This window comes from Cydia pomonella, chromosome 16, assembly GCF_033807575.1.
Source record: "Cydia pomonella isolate Wapato2018A chromosome 16, ilCydPomo1, whole genome shotgun sequence".
NCBI classification, from domain to species: domain Eukaryota; kingdom Metazoa; phylum Arthropoda; class Insecta; order Lepidoptera; family Tortricidae; genus Cydia; species Cydia pomonella.
This window is the reverse complement of record NC_084718.1, coordinates 4481394-4500726: the sequence shown is the minus strand read 5'-3', so window position 1 is coordinate 4500726 and position 19333 is coordinate 4481394. Positions and strand designations below refer to the sequence as shown.

Below are 19333 nucleotides of genomic sequence, written 5' to 3'. Positions count from 1 at the left end.
ATCTTAGCTTGGTTCATCTTCCGTAATAACATTAAAGTATAGTATTTTATAATATTAAGTATATTTATCACATTGTATTTTTTTTATTAAACATACCTGACCTGACCACTTTTTCCAAATTCCGAATATCCTTTATTCCTTTCCGCGTTTATTTCCCACCCTTTTACTTGACGTTGGCTATGGGCAACACCGCCTTCAAGTCCATACATAGAAAAAAAAAAAAAAAAAAAAAAACAAAGTCTATAAAAACTTAATATTAGGCCTTTGCGATGAAGACTAAAAGAGAAATATCCTTAATCATTTTCTTTTATTACTGATGAAAAAAACTGGATTCTGTATTGTGAGAAAAAAGTAAAAAGCAAAAAAGAATACTTATTTAGTCTATTGCCAAAAATGAAAATGGCAGAAACCGATTGACATGTCTGCGATTTTCGTAGTTTATTTTTGGGTACAATAATTACTGCCTTTGTACTTTTTTGGAGTGCTTAAGTGTTACTTTATAAAGCATTACATTTATTAGACGTGCGTACAAATTAAGTAATACTAAGCTGAACATGACGCAGTATGTTGCAATTCTTTGTAGAAAAATAACTTTGGCATAATGATAACAAAAGATGTAAAAAAATCAACCTTGTATCGCTACGAGTTCGTTTTCGTCACATGTGTACCGTAGATATTAACGAGTCATGATTATTGGCGGCCGCGAAAGTGCGAGAAAGCATACGTAACTGGTGCAAAAGTGGTTTCAGTGATTGTGACGTCACGTACTCGAAAATAAGCTGTTTAGTGTGTAAATAAGTGTCGTCCGGATGCGCGGCGGCTCGCGCGCGCTCTCCGGTGTCCTGGGCAGGGCACAATTCGCGGCGTGAGGCTCCGCGAGGATGGGCGGCGATGTCTGCCCCGACCGAGAGCGCCGCCAGCCTCTCCGCCTGTGCCTGCACTAACATATCGCTTATGCAATTGTTCCACGAGCTCAAGCAGAAGTTCCCGAGCGTACCCGACCATGTTGTGTCTAGCACCATCGAGCTGTACTGCCACGACAAACAAGCCTGTGAGACACAACTGCACAGCGAAGTCAAGGCCTCCCTAACGCACGCGTACCACGCGTCCTCGTCCGCCGCCGCGCGCCACCACGAGCACAAGCTCAGCACCCCGGCCAAGTGCCGCAACCAGCCCATATTCAAGCATGAGGCCCCTAAACTAACTGCCATTAATGCTGTCACTTGCCAAGCGCCTCAAACAGCTGTATTAAGCACATGCATTACAGATGAGAATGAAAACAATAAGGTAAACACTGATGCTAATCAAAATGTTGTTGAACCTAAAGCCTTTATCAAAGAGGAAAATGTCAATAATTCCTCTCCAGTCACGGTCATAAACATTGACAACTGTTGTGCTAAGTACAGTGCTGAATCACCAAGTGACTTGGAGTTATCAAATGAAACACCTAAAGAACAAGCTAGTACACCTCAGTCTAACCCACCTGAGCCAGAGAGCACAAACTATAGAATACTTAAAAGTAACAAAGTAAGATGCAATTTACATGAGAAATTAGAGAAAGGTAAAGGCAAGAAAACTATTAATAAAGAGGAACCAAAAGTGACTATTAACAAAGAAGAGCCCAAAGGAAAGGAGGGAACCTTGGAAACAGATTCACCACCACCAAGTGAACTGGTACAGGAGAAACCAAAACGGCCGAACACACTTGATTTTATCAAACCAAATCCAGATATTGCATTTAAGCCCCATGTAGAGAGTGAGCCGTGTAGATCTGTCTCACCAGCCCCTCCAAAACAGGAACCCCCTAAAGAACCAACTCCTGGGACATACAGACCTGAAAGAGGGTTTTCAGAGAGACCAGATCGTTTTCCTGTGAATGTTTCAGTTAATGTTAACTGTCATATGGATTATGGCTATGATCCATGGCTAGAAGATTTTCATAGTCCGAGACCCATAACATCTGTAAATTTGACAGTTTGTACACCAACATCAAACATGGCTAGTCCAGTGAGAGACAGGGAGGATGATTTTGAAGGGCATGTGTTGGTGACGGTGAGTCCTAGTACAGCGCGGGCGCCTCCACGGCGTCGGGCACCGCCCCCGCCCGCTGCAGCAGCCACGCAGGAGCGTCTGGAACCAAGACCGACGCGCGCCGCGCCTGCACCGCCAGAATCATCACATGGTGAGTACTATTCATTTAAGATGACTGATACCTTTACAATATATATGTCAGTAGCCAATCACAAACTCCGCCAGATCATGAAATTCCTGGGATCTTAAGATTAGTTGTCAAGCGGACCCCAGGCTCCCATGAGCTGTGGCAAAATGCCAGGACAATGCGAGGACAATAAACATATTTTTTTGTTTTATTAGTTAAATTCAACATTTTACCTAATTCTGATTATTTGCTTAGTTAAAGAAGCTTTGAACACCCTACTTGTGATACATATACAGATATGCCTAAAACGCTTGGCATTAAACATTGAAGTTTAAGAATGATATGGCAGATTTCATGATCGGCCGTACATCCTATAGAGGAAACTGCTCTTCTCTTCTACAGAACATATCTCAATCCTCAGTTTTCAGGGAACAACTGAAGAAGAAAAATGATGGCATTTTCAAATTCCCTATATGTACACATTTTTATAGGCACCAAATGTTGTGATTAACTTAAGCTCCATTTTCAAATCAATGACAGTTAAATTGCCCGATCCTCTACCCAATTTATCAAACCATGCTTAATATTAACAAGATAATTTAAGATAATCTATTCCATAACAATTCTACAATTATGTCGGAAATATTACTAATTTAAGTGATATTTAACTTACAAGCTACCAAAATGAATCACAATTTTATAATATCATGCATAATTTAAACTAAAATATGCAACATATTAAAAATTACAGTCTTATATATGTCAGTTTAGTCAGATAAAAAATGAACACATTGAAACGTAAATTAAATATTACAAATAAAGTCATTAACATGGTAATAACATTTAGTAATTTAGTGGTCCCTTAGCCTGCATTAAAGTTGTTTACATTATGCATTGTTTTGAACACACCTTAAGACAGTAACATGAGAAGATCAATTATTGTATCCTTGGTTTTACTCGTAAATATTGATGTCTTACTAGCTTTCTCCCTTTCTATTTTCTCTATGTTGCTATTGGATTTGTCTTGTCTCATTGAATATGCATTAAAAATGAGTGGGTTGCTGACTACTTTTACATCATTCAAGGGTGACCTTTTCTTGTAGCTGTTCAATACATGCATGTTTTGGCAGTTGCTAGGATTATTAAAATTAGTTATTATAACTTATAGATAATATCTCTATTCTTCAAAACACATTAGTAAATACCTACAAAACTACCTGCCAAATTCTAAGCACCAATTTTGCTCAGTGTTTACATATCTTTCTAAGAAGCACTTTATACTATTTTAATGATTTTTAGCACAAAAAGATTCATTATCATTATAAAACCTTTATAGAACTGTTAGAAATTGTTTATCCCAGATGTGTCCCAGAGTTACTCAAACATTATTTAATTTTATAATGTAAGTAATGTAATGTAAGGAAACTGGAGTAAATAAATTACAAACTGGTACCCTAGAGGATATCGTTGTAAGAAAAGTCCACAGTTCTGCAGGTGGGAATGAAATAATGCTAACAGTGGGACCGTTTTGGAGAAGAGCGGCTATGGACAGGACCAACTGTAGAGATTTAGAGAAGGCCTTTGCCTGAAGGCAAACTGAGTTGCGAGATATAATCTAATGTTAAAAATAACTGAACTCTATCTCAGTGATAAAGGCTATTTTATTTTATGTATTTTATTAATTTTATCATTACATAGGTATATCCAGTATATCCGTTTAGTTTATGGGAGTGATAAGATAAAAGTAATGAAGTAGAACTAGAACTATGTACGCCTGCAACTCCAAAGAAGTTACATGCGCGTTGCCGACCCTAACACTTCGCACCCTCGTTGAGCTCTGGCAACCTTACTCGCCGGCAGGAACACAACACTATGAGTAGGGTCTACTGTTATTTGTTTAAAAACTAAACCTTTTTTCACTACAGTGTAAAAAATAACCAAACTTTACCTTAACCTTTTGACCGCCACGATATTTTTTTCAATATAACACGCAATATAACAATAGTAAACCTTATTAACATTAAGGTTCATTTTATAATGTAACCTTTGTCGGCTATGGGCTGTGATTCTGTGTTCAAAATGACGTCATTTTTACGCCATCCTCACAAAAAGGTCGAGCCCTGTTGATGAGAATGAATAATTCATACGGTGTTAAAATTGCCCTAAACAGTTCCAGACCGTTCCCTCATCGAGCGTCAAAAAGAACGCCTCGGGCGCCTCGCGCGGGCCCTAGCGCAGGAGCGAACACGCCTCGCGCAGTTGACTCGAGAAGCTCGCGTACTGTCGGCACCGTTACCAACACCAGCTCAACGACAACAGTTGAGAGATGATGTTCAACGCCTAAGGGCACAGTGCGATCATCTAACCAAGCGTGTAGAGTTGTCTGCGCCGAGTTTAGGTAAGGCTTATTTATACGGTACTTGATCTGAATTACACAATTTACATTACACAAAAAAAAAGAAAAAAAAATTGTTAGTTGACGCAAAGTCCGCGAGCTTGCACCGTTGCCATCACCAACCAGTGTAATGACTACAGTTGAGGGATGATGTACAACGCTGAAGGGTACATGTGCGATCATCTAACTAAACGTGTAGTCTGCTCCGTAAGTAAGGCTTAATAACATAACTTGACACAGGAACATACGCCTCTTAGAGAATGTATTACCTAAGGCTTGAGGATTCCAAACCTGAGGTCGTGCTCGTGTGTTTGATCCCTTAGTCGTACTCATAAGTTTCTTAAAACTTATTATACGAAATAAAATATGATATTTTACCAGTCGCTCCTTCAGTGAACAAAAACTTTGTTAGCAATCCGGATTTACCGCAGCTAACTCCAGGATATAAGGTCAGATGGCAGTCAGTCAAGTCACCAGTATCTGCGCCAAAGTAGATCTTATTGAGATTTATAACTGTGAAGTCTGTATTAATTTCAGATTATTATACAATGATCTGATAGAACTAAAGCGGACGCTTGCACATTTCAGAGCAAGAAGAATCCGACAACTTCTACAACAACATCTACACGGGGCAGCGGCCGCCGGCCTCGTGGAAGTGCCACATGTGCACGTTCCTCAACCACCCGCTGCTGGACAAGTGCGAGGAGTGCGACATGCCGCGCATCGTCATAGGTACGTCGCCCGCGCTCACCCTCGACTCCGGCTTCGGCTCCTTCCGAGACAAAACCAGAAACAGGGACCAAAACATAACTGACGCTATGGACAATTTACGCTGTTAAAAAAAACAATTGTGGCCCGGATGCGAGTCCTTTAAGCCAAATGTGTCACGTGTTCTTGAGAATTTTCCAAGTGTTTATAGACTATTAACTAGCATGTGCCTGTGACCTGCATTAACATTGAAGATACCAACTAATGAACTTCATAGAATCACTAAAGTGAGTTGGTATTTTCTTACCCAGTTTGTGTTGTTACAGTGAAGTGAACTTTTCGACGAGTGGATTTTTTGCATGACTTTAATGTTTTGACTGGATTAACATTTAATTCCTATCTTATGTGTATATATTGCTAAGGTTTGTCATGGGCAGTTTTAGCAGATGAAGACAGGAAATAATTCCTTTTCCTTGTGATGGTAAAAGTATTGGAATAATTGTTTCTTAGGGTTGCTACGAAAATTGAATATTGGGGTAACTTAATTCATAGTGATAAATGATAAACTAGTGGCCTTTGGAATAAAATAAGAATAAGACTGAGTTTTGATCACTAGATAGGCTTTTGTTTCATACTGAATATTATTTGGGTCAGAGCGTTTTGTTTTTGACGTCGTCACATTTTTGACGAAGTTATAACGTTTTGACGTTGTGATGATAGTTTGGCTTGTCTGGTAGACATTCCTGATTACTGCCAAACGACTAGAAATGCCATCGAATTGTAATGAATTCGTCAAAAATGTGGCCAAAGAAATATGTGTGAAACGTTCGTGATATACATCCATTTAGGTTTATGAAACAGTAGCTTATCTAAAGATTGAAAGGTCATCTTTAATAATAATGTTTAGATCTCTTTGAATGGTGTTATTAAAAATAAGAAAACAAATTGATATACGCATAGTTAAAATTCTAAATGAAATACATAGGTAACGCGAATATACAGAGGCCTTCCTACTTATTGTTGAAAACGAATATTGTGTATTAAAAACAGTTCTTAGTTTGTTAAATGCACTGCCTGTTAGGGCCGCTTTAATTGTATATTATGGTTATTATATGAAATTTACAAAGATTATTAGAATTGTTAGTTTTGGTATCGATGATAGGTATATTTATTGTTTTCGTGTATAAATTGACTGAGACATCACTTCTTAACTTGTCACTGAGACATCACGAGATCTCACTTAGACTATCTGCGCCTTGCCAAAAAGTCTCCTAAACTATTTATTTTTCAGATAAAAGAATTATTATTGCTCAAATTTATATTGCTCAGTTTGCACAAATTTAAAACTTAAAGTGACGCAACTTTATTTAAATGGAGTGATTAACGCACAACAATATATATTGCAAAACTAGATCTCCTCGTGCGACAAAGCAATATTTTAAATTTTCGCACAGCCTCGAGGCGGCATCTCGATCCCTTTCAAGGCATCATGCCGCAAGAGGGACATAAAACACTTATGTTAGAAAACATGTTAAGGCAAAAAAATTAAAACATCACAACTATAATACTTAACCTTCTTAAGGATATTGCCAGTAAAAGTAACGTTTGACAATTTACCAGATACCTTGTTTCTGTGGATTATTTTTTAATCCCTAAATCAAATTTTAAAGATGGACTAACGTAGCTACGATATTCCCATTATGCTACTAAGATTTTAATATTTTTTTACTTTTTAATGGGAAACTAGCTGACCTCCTGACATTCATGATAGGTTTTAATAAATATCTAAAATATATCTTTTCTTATATTTAACTGTGATAGAAGTAGGGCTTTATGTCGGAAGGGAGCGGTTTATCGCCACTACACCTTATCGTCACCTATACGTGACAAAAAGGTAAGTAATAAAATAAAGACAATAATTCGGAGAATTGAGTGTGCAATATCGGGTTGTCACGTATTAAAGTGGTTCGGAACCGTATGACGTTGAAAAAAAATAGGGTTTCAATAGGTAGGCATCTATGTTCGAACACAATTTGTTAAAAGTAATGCCGGGCTTGAGAATACCGATGTATTTCTAAATTTCTATGCAATATTGCATACTTTGAGATTTGACGTAGGTAGGTACATACCTAATGCAGTTATATTTGCTAGAGGAATGCTTCTAACGACCATAGGTGACATGTATTGGCATACAGGTTAATGGTGACATTATAATGCTTTATTTTTTACTATGTAGTAAATTGCAGTTTTTTTATCAGACTTATCATATAACATTTAGTAAATAACATATATTCAACTTTGCCTTACTAGTCTAGATTTAAATATAGATTTTTAACATATCGTACATATATAACTTCACTGATATCAATTCATGGAACTTGGTCAATAAGCATTTTATGGCCGAACAACATTAGAAGATAACTGTTTTTTTTTGTGAGACATGCCGTACTTTGCGAGCTGAATATGTAGGCCATACTGGACGACGCATTATGGGATATGGGATCAGCCTTAAAAGTGCATCAAATTGCTATGTAATTAATTTCGATTTATGGAATGTAGTAGTAAAACTCTTCTATTGTACAAAAATGAAAACAAAATAGGAAATAAAACACTCATCATTATTACAAAGGCGAACTTATAACAATACAAAAACAATAACAGCTAGTGAATATTGAAGTTTTCTAAAAAAAAAAATTAAGTATAATTCGGGGTTCATCTCGTCTTGAAAGACGCCATGGGCGTCGCTTAGTTGATGGGCTAGGGGGCGGCAGTTGATATGGCCGATGGCCAAGGTTAGGGGGAGGGGCATACATTTAGTTACACATTTTATTATCTAGAAGGCAGCTGTCTCCCCCTGGCGACGCCTTTGAAAGTCGCCCAGTAGTATTGTGAGATTGTGTTGTGACACTGAGTATGACTCAGCTCGCAAAAGCCCTGTTGTCGTATATCAATATCACACAACACAAAAGCTACTTAAATCACAATTAGGATAGTTTGATGGTGGTAAAGGTAAACTAAAATAACTTATCAATCCTATCATCGCTAGAAACGCGATATAAAGACGTGAATAACATTGACGACGTATAATTAACACAAAGTTTTCAGTCTTCGCTGTCATACTAAATATCCATAATTCAATATCGTACTTTTTAACCCTTTTAGATGCTTGAAATATCTACTAAAATAACCCAAGTGTCGAACACACTTTAAATAGGGAATATTATGTGAAACTGCGTAGGGGCCGCCACTATCACAATCCATCACAACCTGAAATATTTACTAAAATAACCCAAGTGTCGAACACACTTTAAATAGGGAATATTATGTGAAACTCTGCGTAGGGGCCGCCACTATCACAATCCACCACAACCTGAAATATTTACTAAAATAACCCAAGTGTCGAACACACTTTAAATAGGGAATATTATGTGAAACTCTGCGTAGGGGCCGCCACTATCACAATCCACCACAACCTGAAATATTTACTAAAATAACCCAAGTGTCGAACACACTTTAAATAGGGAATATTATGTGAAACTCTGCGTAGGGGCCGCCACTATCACAATCCACCACAACCTGAAATATTTACTAAAATAACCCAAGTGTCGAACACACTTTAAATAGGGAATATTATGTGAAACTCTGCGTAGGGGCCGCCACTATCACAATCCACCACAACCTGAAATATTTACTAAAATAACCCAAGTGTCGAACACACTTTAAATAGGGAATATTATGTGAAACTCTGCGTAGGGGCCGCCACTATCACAATCCACCACAACCTGAAATATTTACTAAAATAACCCAAGTGTCGAACACACTTTAAATAGGGAATATTATGTGAAACTCTGCGTAGGGGCCGCCACTATCACAATCCACCACAACCTGAAATATTTACTAAAATAACCCAAGTGTCGAACACACTTTAAATAGGGAATATTATGTGAAACTCTGCGTAGGGGCCGCCACTATCACAATCCACCACAACCTGAAATATTTACTAAAATAACCCAAGTGTCGAACACACTTTAAATAGGGAATATTATGTGAAACTGCGCAGGGGCCGCCACTACCACAAACCATCACAACCTGAGGGTCTACCGCGAAACAAGAAAATCGAAATTTCGTTATCTAACCTCTATCACTCTTACATGTTCGAGCGATAAAGAGGGAGATAACTAAATTTCGAATTTCGCGTTTCCCGGTAGGCCCTCTGTAAACAAAACGCCTTGTGCATCAACGTCATATTTTATTATCTATGAAAACTTGTCAAAAAACAATTTTAAGGCACAGTATTACGGAAGGTGGAGATCTCCATATACCAAAAAGTGTCATCAAAAAACTTTAAATAGGTGGCGCTACAATACCTAGAGTACTTGAACAAAAAAATCAAATCATAGACAGCGCACTTCACTCCGTCAATAACGCCTAGGTTCTTAGCTACTCTAGCGCTACTCTGGAGAGATTTGGAACTATTATTTATAGCTGACAGCTGGACACTTTTGCAACAGTTCTACCATAAGAGATGCCACTCCTCTTAATTACACACTCCATACACAGTATGTAGAAGTTACTCTATGGTTTACGACAATCTGGCGGCAGAGCATTGCAGTAATACTCCCTATTAAGAATTTCTATCGGTGTTAATTTCAAGAAAACATGGTTGGCACTTGGCTGGTTTCAGTATTAATATTGCTACTTCACGTATTTAAGGGTTACTTGATAATATTTGTGACCAAGGTCAGCAAAACGTCCCACTTTGTCGCTTGCCATAAGGACGAGAATTGCTTGTATCTTTAAAAAAATACCTTATCAAGGCATCCTTATGGCAAGCGACAAAGGGACGTTGTTGCCGGCCGCGGTTACATTTACAATAGTATCCTCATACCAACACCTTTTAGTGTGCTTTACCATTTTTATTGAACTTTTACAAATAAGTATTTATAATTAGAGATTTCATAAGAGATTGGCAGTTTGCTCTAGAATTAATCATCTACACTTATTATCACAATTATCTAAGAAAAGTGTGTAATGTTAATGTATTAGCTTTTCTATGCAATATTTTTTACACATTTAAAAATAAGAATAAACAATTGTAGGCTAGATTGTTGATTTGTTATTATTGCATAGGTTCAAATGTGTTAAATATTATCTTGTTTAGTCTGGTGTAAATTTAATTATGTGATCAATGAATTTATGTATATTGAGAATAAATGATTACTTTTTAAACGAGTTATTTTTAAGACACCTTTTAACTGAACAATTGAACTACTAACCCCCTTATTCATAAACGTGTACTAAAGCTACGATGCCGTTAATAATCGTTTGTCCCTTTCCATCATACCAATACGTCGGAAAAGGACAAACGATTATTAGCGGCATCGTAACTTTAGTACACGTTTATGAATAAGGGGGTAAATGTTTGGAACGTGTGGAAAGAAAATGGCGTATAAAAATAAGAGGAGTAGGGGTAGGAAGTATTTTAAGCATTATTTTGTCAGTGTTAAGTATATACAGACACACCAGACAATTAACTCGAACAGTAAAATGTTTATTAATGATATTTTTGATTTTTATCCTTTAAAAAAAATATATAAATTTAGACTAGTTACCTAAATCAATATTATTAAGTAGGTGGTATGAAATAAAACAAAAAATAACAATTCCCCAGGTAAGTTGTGATTTTGTTTTGCTCTTAACATCCCTTAACGAGTGTTGTCAGTGGAATGTTTTGCTATATTCGTGATTTTTTTACCTTTTGATCGCCATGACTATTTTATATAACGAACAATAGGGTGACTGCTATAGTTATTGGCCACTCCTAACAATAAAATTTCTATAGCCTTGTTGCTTTTAATTTTTTAGAAGTGGCCAATAGGCGGTTCCACACAGCGCGCATACGCGCGAGGCAATTTCCTCGCGCACACTACGGCCAGTGTAGACGTGCCTCGGCCGAGACGGCGCGCGCATTTTCCTCGCCCGAGCCCGACGAAATTGCCTCGCGCGTATTCTCGCTCTGTGTACCTGCCTAATTACTATGGAGGGGCCAATAACTATAGCTGTCACCATAGTAAACTTTATTAGAATGTATTAAGGTTCATTTTATACCTTTGTCGGCTCTGGCCTTTATTAAGTCTAAAGTATGATTAATCATGTGCTCTCCTGCAGTTCGAGCTCACGAGGGGATCACAGTGCGCCTGATGCCAGGACGCCGGAGTAAGTACATACACATTAGCTAAAACTAATTTACATTAGCGAAGTTGTAAACCAGCACGAACATGTCAGCTAAAATTGCAAAGGTCCGTTGGGGTAAGGTAAACTATTCTGCTAAGGGTAAGAAGGAAAATAAATTCCATACAATAGTTCTTTTTACGCCATTTGACCTTAACTTTAACTGTATACATGCATATAGTTCAAGCTCAATGTTAACATTGCTTATTGTAGTGGGTACATGTTAGTTGGGAATTCTTACAAACACGAATGTCTTGCTGTGTATGTCGAATGTATGTTGTAAACACAAATATCACTCAAACGCCAAGCTCCCGGGCGCAAGGGAGCTAATGTAAACCATACGCGAAAGTGTGAAGGTTACTTTGACAGCGTCCGCCATGATACCTATAGTTGTCCTTGGCGCTGTGGGCACGACTAGTAACGACGACTTTAGGTGTTCTTGGCGTTCAAAAGGTTAAATCAGCTTAATTAATAAAGGACTTTGTTGAGACGCGACAGTGACATATGACTGTGCTCTGTTCCTCATTAAGGCTTTGATCATTTGTATGAATCATATCCATGCATTATTTGTCATTTTAATTATACACATTCATACATGATTTGTCATTTTATAGCCATTGTTATTGAATAATAAATGTATGGTGCATATGAACGAATTATAAGCTCGTGTCTATAGTGTATGACGTAGATTTGTAAATGATTTTTTGTATTGCTTATTGTATTTTGGTTGTAACCTTGTTTTGTTATCATAACATTATAGATGTCGCTAGAAACTTGTTGATTTATTTATATGTTTAAATCCTTGGAACGCTACTGAATAGTTAGGCTGTTAGAAATTGGACTCTTATTTTTTTTCCCGCGTATAGCGGAAGATGTTGTTGGACTAACCTCGATAAAAATAGGTATTGAAATACCGGTTATTGAGTGTGAAGTCCGTACAAATAGTAGCGATCAAAATTCCTACGGTCACCATCAGCATAGTGCTCACTCCATACCTACATCAGTTTTCTTACCAAAACCTTTATTATTTTCGTAGTCGACATCTAGCGTCGAGTAGCGAATTTATCAGTACTGCTACTTGACAATAGACGTCGCGACGAACGAAAGTCTAATGCTACTGAACTAACCGCAATTCTATTTTCAACTCCTGCTTTTAATATTAGTTGTAAATTGTTGAGCAATACACTTTTTGTCAGTCACGAGGCCACGACACCCGTGACATTTAGTGTCAAGTAGTGGTACTGATAAATCCACTATGACTCTAAAGCGCTAAATAAGCGTTTTGGTAAAAGAACTGATGTATGGAGTGAGCATTATATGCTCACTTATTTCCCTATGCCTTCAGCCTCATGTATAGAAGACAGTGGCGTTCATAAGGTTAAATAAGTGTAGTTGCAAGAAAACCTTTATATCTGTTGATTTTAATCAGGAAAGGAACAGACCGCAGCCACGTCACTAACAAATTGGCATTTTATTGAAATTGATTGTTTAAATTTCAGAAATTGTTCGTTCGTGGGTGTTATGAGCGACGCTCCAGACATGAATTCTCTTAAGTGCAGTAGTACCAACGTAGACACACTAAACGGCCATTAGTAAACCTTATTGAAACTACAAATGGTTACTTAAGTGCGTCTTTGTGTGTACATAAGTCGAAACCGATCTGTGATATTCGCATTTGGTTAATTATTACAAGTCTGATATATTCTTATTTTCATCTACAATTCTACAGTTTTGAGTTCACATTCCAAATTTTGTAATATCGTTGTATTTTCCTATTCTCAATGAGTGCTGTTACCAAATGCGAATAACTGTTGTTATTTTCGTTAACTGCTGCACTTAAGGTGAATAGGGAATTATGTACGACAAGACCTGGCTGACACTGCCAGACGATTTTAGACTTAAATGTATTTGTAATAAGGTACGGATGAACTGGTTCATCATACGCTACGCGTGGTTTCATTATACGCTACGTAACAGTGGCGGCTCAAGGCCAAAATTTTATGTGGGCAAGGAACATTTTGCGAGGCTCTCCTGGTGTCCGAATTATGCATAAACCATTGGGCGCGAGGCCGTAGGCGTCGCGTACGCCTACGCCAAACGCCGCCCCTGCTACGTAAGCTACGTAACTTCCACAAACACCTTACGTGAAACCAGTATTTTACCTTGATTATGATTAGACGACTTTGTTTACACAGGGTGAATGTTTGTTAATCGAAAATATTTGCCAACTTTTTCTAGTTAGACCAACCTGACTGATAGACACGGTTTATGGTGAGTTGGTGACTGAGTGATTGACCACAAAATATTGAAGTCATAATTTGTGTATCTTAGCGAGAAACCCACATAGGTAAAGCCGGACCAGAAATGTATGATCATTGTCAAGAGGGCGCTGTTATTCTCATGTATAGGGTGACAGTTCAGTTTAGTGTGAAAAATTTAGTTCCAATGAAATTCCGCAATATGGCGCGTGATCACGTATTACTGGTCAGGCTTTAATTCATTTACCGAGCAGAAAAGATTGGTTTTAGATGAAACTTATTGACCAATTAGTTTTTTTTTAATATAAATATGAATGTTTCTTTTAATTATTTCTGTCATTTCCTATTTCAGTTCAAACATATTAGAAACATGTTTATTTACCGTAACAAATAGAACTACTAAAATACCTACATTCTTCGAACTTGAATAGGTCAAACTGTAAAATTACCATGTGTCATTTAACCTTTTGCCTGAGCCATGTTATACCACTCTGTCGCATATAGACGAGAGAGAAACTTATAGCTTAACGCAGTGGTTCCTAACCTGGGGGTAATTAAACCCGGTGGGGGTAAAACTGGTATTTTACAGGGGTGATAAGTTAATCAAAGAGAACAAAGATCTATAAGAAAGAATATTAATAATTATGGAGGATGGGTAAAATCAAGTTCCCTAGTAAGTCAAAGGGGTGTCAGTACAGAAAAGATACCACTGGCTTAACGGATAATATATATATATATATATTTTAAACCACGACGGTGGCAAACAAGCATACGGCCCGTCTGATGGTAAGCGTCACCGTAGCCTATGGACGCCTGCAACACCAGAGGCATTACATGCGCGTTGCCGACCCTTTAAAAACCTGTACACTCCTTTTTTGAAGAATCCCATACTGTAGCCCCTCGGGAAAACCTCGGCAGGAAGCTCATTCCACAGCCGAAGCGTTCGCGGGAGGAAATTCCTCTTAAACCGCACAGTACGCGACCATTTAAGTTCTAGGACATGAGGATGAACACCCTGCCGACGGCGAGCGGTGCGGTGATAGAAAGCGGCTGTTGGCATCATGTCAAACAATTCTTCAGAGCACAGCCCATTGTACAAGCGGTAGAACACACACAAGGAGGCAAAGTCTCTCCTTAGACTTAAAGGTTCAATACCGCTTGTGAGTTTGGGATCTTTAAATATTCAATTTAAAGTAACACAACAGCCTTCTTTATAGTTACAGCAGGTTAACGATGAAGAACTACATTCTACAAGCTCGGTACTTGTTACTCGTAATAAATACATGAGGACACTATGACACAAATTGTGACGTTTTCAACTAAACCACATTGCCGGTTGTCGGTAAGGTTGATTTCAAATTGAAGCTTTATGGAAATAGTCTTATTGACAACCGACAATAAGTACCCTTATAGTTGAAAACAACATTGACTAATCCCCACAGTAACCATAGAACGTAGTGATTATATGCTCTTTGACAGTAACCTCAATAAAGCTTGTGTTGTATTGAGGTAATAAAACAACAACACTAAATTTCATGAAGCAATATTTGAGTTTAAGATTACTTACTCACTTCACTGGCTTAGTGACCTAAGAAGGATCTCTTCTGAAACCAGAGAATGCAACTCAGCCCTATGGAGTCATCCATAAATTACATCACATGAATATCATGATTTTTAACCCCATGGGCATTTGGCAACCCCCTTCCCCTAGTGTGACTTCACATATTTGGCAATCTTGTTTTCAACGAAATCAGCAATTCGAATGAAGTATCACTATTTGAATTAAAATTATTTTTAATTATAGCAATATTAGAAATTTTATGACACGAAACTGATTTAGGAATTTGCAAAAACTTGTTATTTTGCTGTACAGCGAAAACAAAAAAGTCAAAATAGTTTTTGGCTACAAGTGAAGTTATTGACGTCACAAAGTTTGTGACTCCCCCCTCTCCCAGATCACATTTTCCTGACCTCCCGCCCCTTAAACGTGTGACGTTATTAATGGATGATCCCTATTCTGGGCCACTTTACGCTAGTAGGGTACAATACAATACAATGGGTACTCCTAATTTTAAGATTAAAAAAAAACCTTATTATCTTTGAACAAGTCACCGTGATTTCTAGTCGATTCTCCGAATTTCTTTATTATAAAATGTATTCGTATTATGTATACTTGTGGTGTTTTACAAAAGTTTTAATACTGAATAAAGTACCTGTCATTAACATCTTTTTGGCTGTTAAAGAACGATCATGGAATGGAGCTGTTATAAGATACACTATAATTAACTTGTTTTAAAGCATTTCTTTCTCATTATTAGTCATTTACCTGGCAAATGTATTACATTATCTACACTCTAGTCGCCAATAGTTTTCAAAACGCTAAATGCCACTTATAGAATTAGAAACACGTTTCCGAAACGCACAAAATTATTGTTCTCAATTTAAGGATAAGTCACATTATGAAAAGAGATGTCTTTATATTTACATGTCTCTGCTCTATTGACAAAGCGGTATGGGGACTACCGCGAACTTCGAAGTTACCGTCTCTATCACTCTATTCACTATAAACGCAAGGTTGATAAAGATAGAGAGACCATTGAATTTCGATGTTCACGGTAGCGTCCTTGTACGGTATTCTATAGTTAGTTTGTGCTTAACAGTTGGTTTTATTCGCGTCTGCCGTAACACAAGGACTATTTTTATTTTTTGGTGATTGTATTTTTATGTCAGATTTTGATAAATTTGGTATGTTTAAAGAGCTCCTCATTCTGGTCGAAATAAAAACGAAATTCCAATTTGGGACAAAAAATGTTAGGTACCTACATACATTTTAATGTTTTTCATTTTTTGTTTCTTCCTTTGAGTCACGAAAATTCCATACGTTTTCGTAACTCAGTGGATTGCTTTTCAGGATAAACGGTGAAATTGCTCTTATGTTGTACAGCATAGAGAACATCTATCCACTTTAGTTAAATCTGAGAAAAGTGGAAAAACGACACCAAAAAAAAAAAAAGTCTAACAATATTTTGAATCTACATTAAATTTACTGCCATCTTTAGACACCTGATTAAAACTTTCAGAACACCATTTGACTTTGATCCTTATTCTTTCACTGATATGTTTTAAATTTGTTAAATGTCAAAAAGTGGCGTTCTTAAAAAAGTTTTAATCAAGTGTCGAAAGATGGCAGTAAATTATGGCTACTGGCTACAAAGTTTTTTTGGCAATCCACCTCTATTTCAAATTCTCTTTATTTAAAATACAGCACCGAAATCGTACGACGCTTGTATTTTAACAAAAAGGTACAACATAAAATTTATAATATCCATCTGCCGAGTACAAACAAAGGTTATAAACGCGGTTTAAACTAAACTATTTCTCGGATAGGGTGGTCTAAACAGATTTAGGGAGATTGTACAGTCAGCAAAATGATTAGCTTAGCACCCCTCCTACTTACATCTTTGTGCCTATGCAATGCTGCTAAGCTAATAGTTTTACTGACTGTACAGTCAGCATGAAAAGTAGCAGAGTAAACAAGGTTTCAAAAGTATCTACCGTTCTGAAACAGTTTAACAAAATGTGATGTTTCTATATGTAGAACAATGAAGACGATAAAAGATATACATTTGAATGTAAATTTTAGAGATTTATCTATATTTGGAAAAGTTATCTAGAATATCAGATATTTTTGCCGCGTTGTTTCATCCGCTACTATTGATGCTGACTGTACATTAGGTTAGGAAGAGGTCTCCATTACATAGGACCCGAGAAATAGTGTAGTTTAAGTTTAAAATGCTTTAAAGCATTGTATTGTATAATCATTTCCGCATAGTTATTTTGCGCTCAGCTAGCACGATTCCTTTATCGCCGATGTAGAACATTCGTATCTTTAAAGTGAACTGTATTTTTGAGAGGGACAAATGTTGTATTTCGACTTTGAAAGTATTGTGTTAGGTAACTTTTTTTGTAATACTCCACGCTATCGCTAGTATTACATGGGTTCAGTGATTCTTATGTAAATATTTACATGGGTAGGTGAAGGTGATAACAGTTTTTAAAATTTTGAAAGCCATGACTAATGATTATATTAGAATTATAAAAATTATATAATAGTAAACTTTAGAAGAATGGTCAATACACTTTGTCGCATTTGTCGGCTATTGCCGATTATGGCGGTCAAAGTGTTGACAAAATTAAAATGACTTTAAAAAAGTATAAAGTCTAGCACATTACAGTCAAGAGCTTAAGTCAATTGTTTAAAAATAAGAAAAGCAATTGGTAAAATTTTCTAACATTTACACTAAGAGCAATGAAAATGTGTCACTTTGTGTTTAATAATAATAATAAAAACGTTTAATTCAGGCCAAGAGCCCATAAAATTATTACATACAATTAAAATTAAATTACACAATGAACATTAAATAAAAAATATTAAAATTTGAATTAAATTACACAATTACAAATAAGAGAAGTAATCATTAATAACAAAATTATTTTTCAATAATTATTAGAGCCTTATAGTCGTCCATTAATATAAATAGGGCATTCAAATTCACACGTTAAAAAATATGAGTATATTCATCTCTTTCTTTGGTGTATTACCGTATTAATGATACCTAGTGTAATAAATAGCTTAGAAAACTAGTAATCACCTGTGGATTTATTTATATAAATTGTCACTGGACAGAAGCTTTTAGTTCATAGATTATAAACTTGTATGTATTTTATATTATGTACTTACTATTGTAATTTAATCTGCACATTTATCAGAATAAACTTGTTACTGAAATTTGTTTAATTTATTTGTTTTCATTCACACACTGGCACACGTAACAAAAAGGGGAAAATTTTAGGTTTTCCAGCAGGGCTATCAAAGGAGGGGCGCACTGTGGGCTGAAATTCGGCTTTCATTGGCATAGAAACCGAAGTTGTTATTTTGACGTTTTTTTGATTAAAATAGGTTTTGCCCAGCATTGTTATGGTAACCTATGAATTTTAGACGATTTGGAATGAAACTTGTGGAGTTACGATTTTTTTTCAAAATAAATGTATGGAGCAGGAACAAGAAATCATCATTACTCAAGAACCGCAAAACAAACCGTAATATCCTCGCAGGTGGTTATACTACGAATTATTTGTGATTTTTTGGCATACTACATATATCCGCCATGGGTGCGGTTTTTTTTTTTTTAAATCATTAATTGTTTCTATGGAACATGGCGCGGCAGTATCCCGCGAGATAACTTGCCAGTCTTTTTTTTGTTAGAGCGGGACGGGTAGTCGATCTCTTATCTTACTTTATGATTTTCGGGGGCCCCTGCTTACTTCTACCCATAGGGATCTTTTGTATAATTTAATTACTTACCCCCTAGGTAGTCAGTCTCGCGGCCGAGAAACTTTCCTGCTCCTCGTGTGCTAGCCGTGCAGTCACAGGGCAAAACAAGTGGATTTTTCCAAATTTAATTCAATTGTGTAGGCAAACTCAGCTCACAACTGCTCTCTGTATGCGAGAAATGACTGTGTGGTGGCCAAAAATCGTGTTTTCAAATGATGAATTATTATAAAAAGACTATTTTGGATTAT

General features: G+C 36.8%; 1 protein-coding gene across 2 annotated transcripts; it reads left to right on the top strand.

The window, feature by feature from the left end:
• The first annotated feature begins 369 nt into the window (after positions 1–369).
• LOC133526441 (proteoglycan 4) lies at positions 370–18539 on the top strand. Of its 2 annotated transcripts, XM_061863074.1 has the most exons (5): positions 370–2182; positions 4329–4556; positions 5142–5285; positions 11430–11477; positions 12992–18539. In XM_061863074.1, the coding sequence occupies exons 1-5, from the start codon at positions 892–894 to the stop codon at positions 13015–13017; spliced, it is 1737 nt and encodes a 578-aa protein (XP_061719058.1). In that variant the 5' UTR covers positions 370–891; the 3' UTR covers positions 13018–18539. The 2 variants fall into 2 exon arrangements, with proteins under 2 accessions (XP_061719058.1, XP_061719057.1); XM_061863073.1 differs by lacking the exons at positions 11430–11477; positions 12992–18539 and having other exon boundaries at positions 5142–10490.
• Positions 18540–19333: the final 794 nt, after the last annotated feature.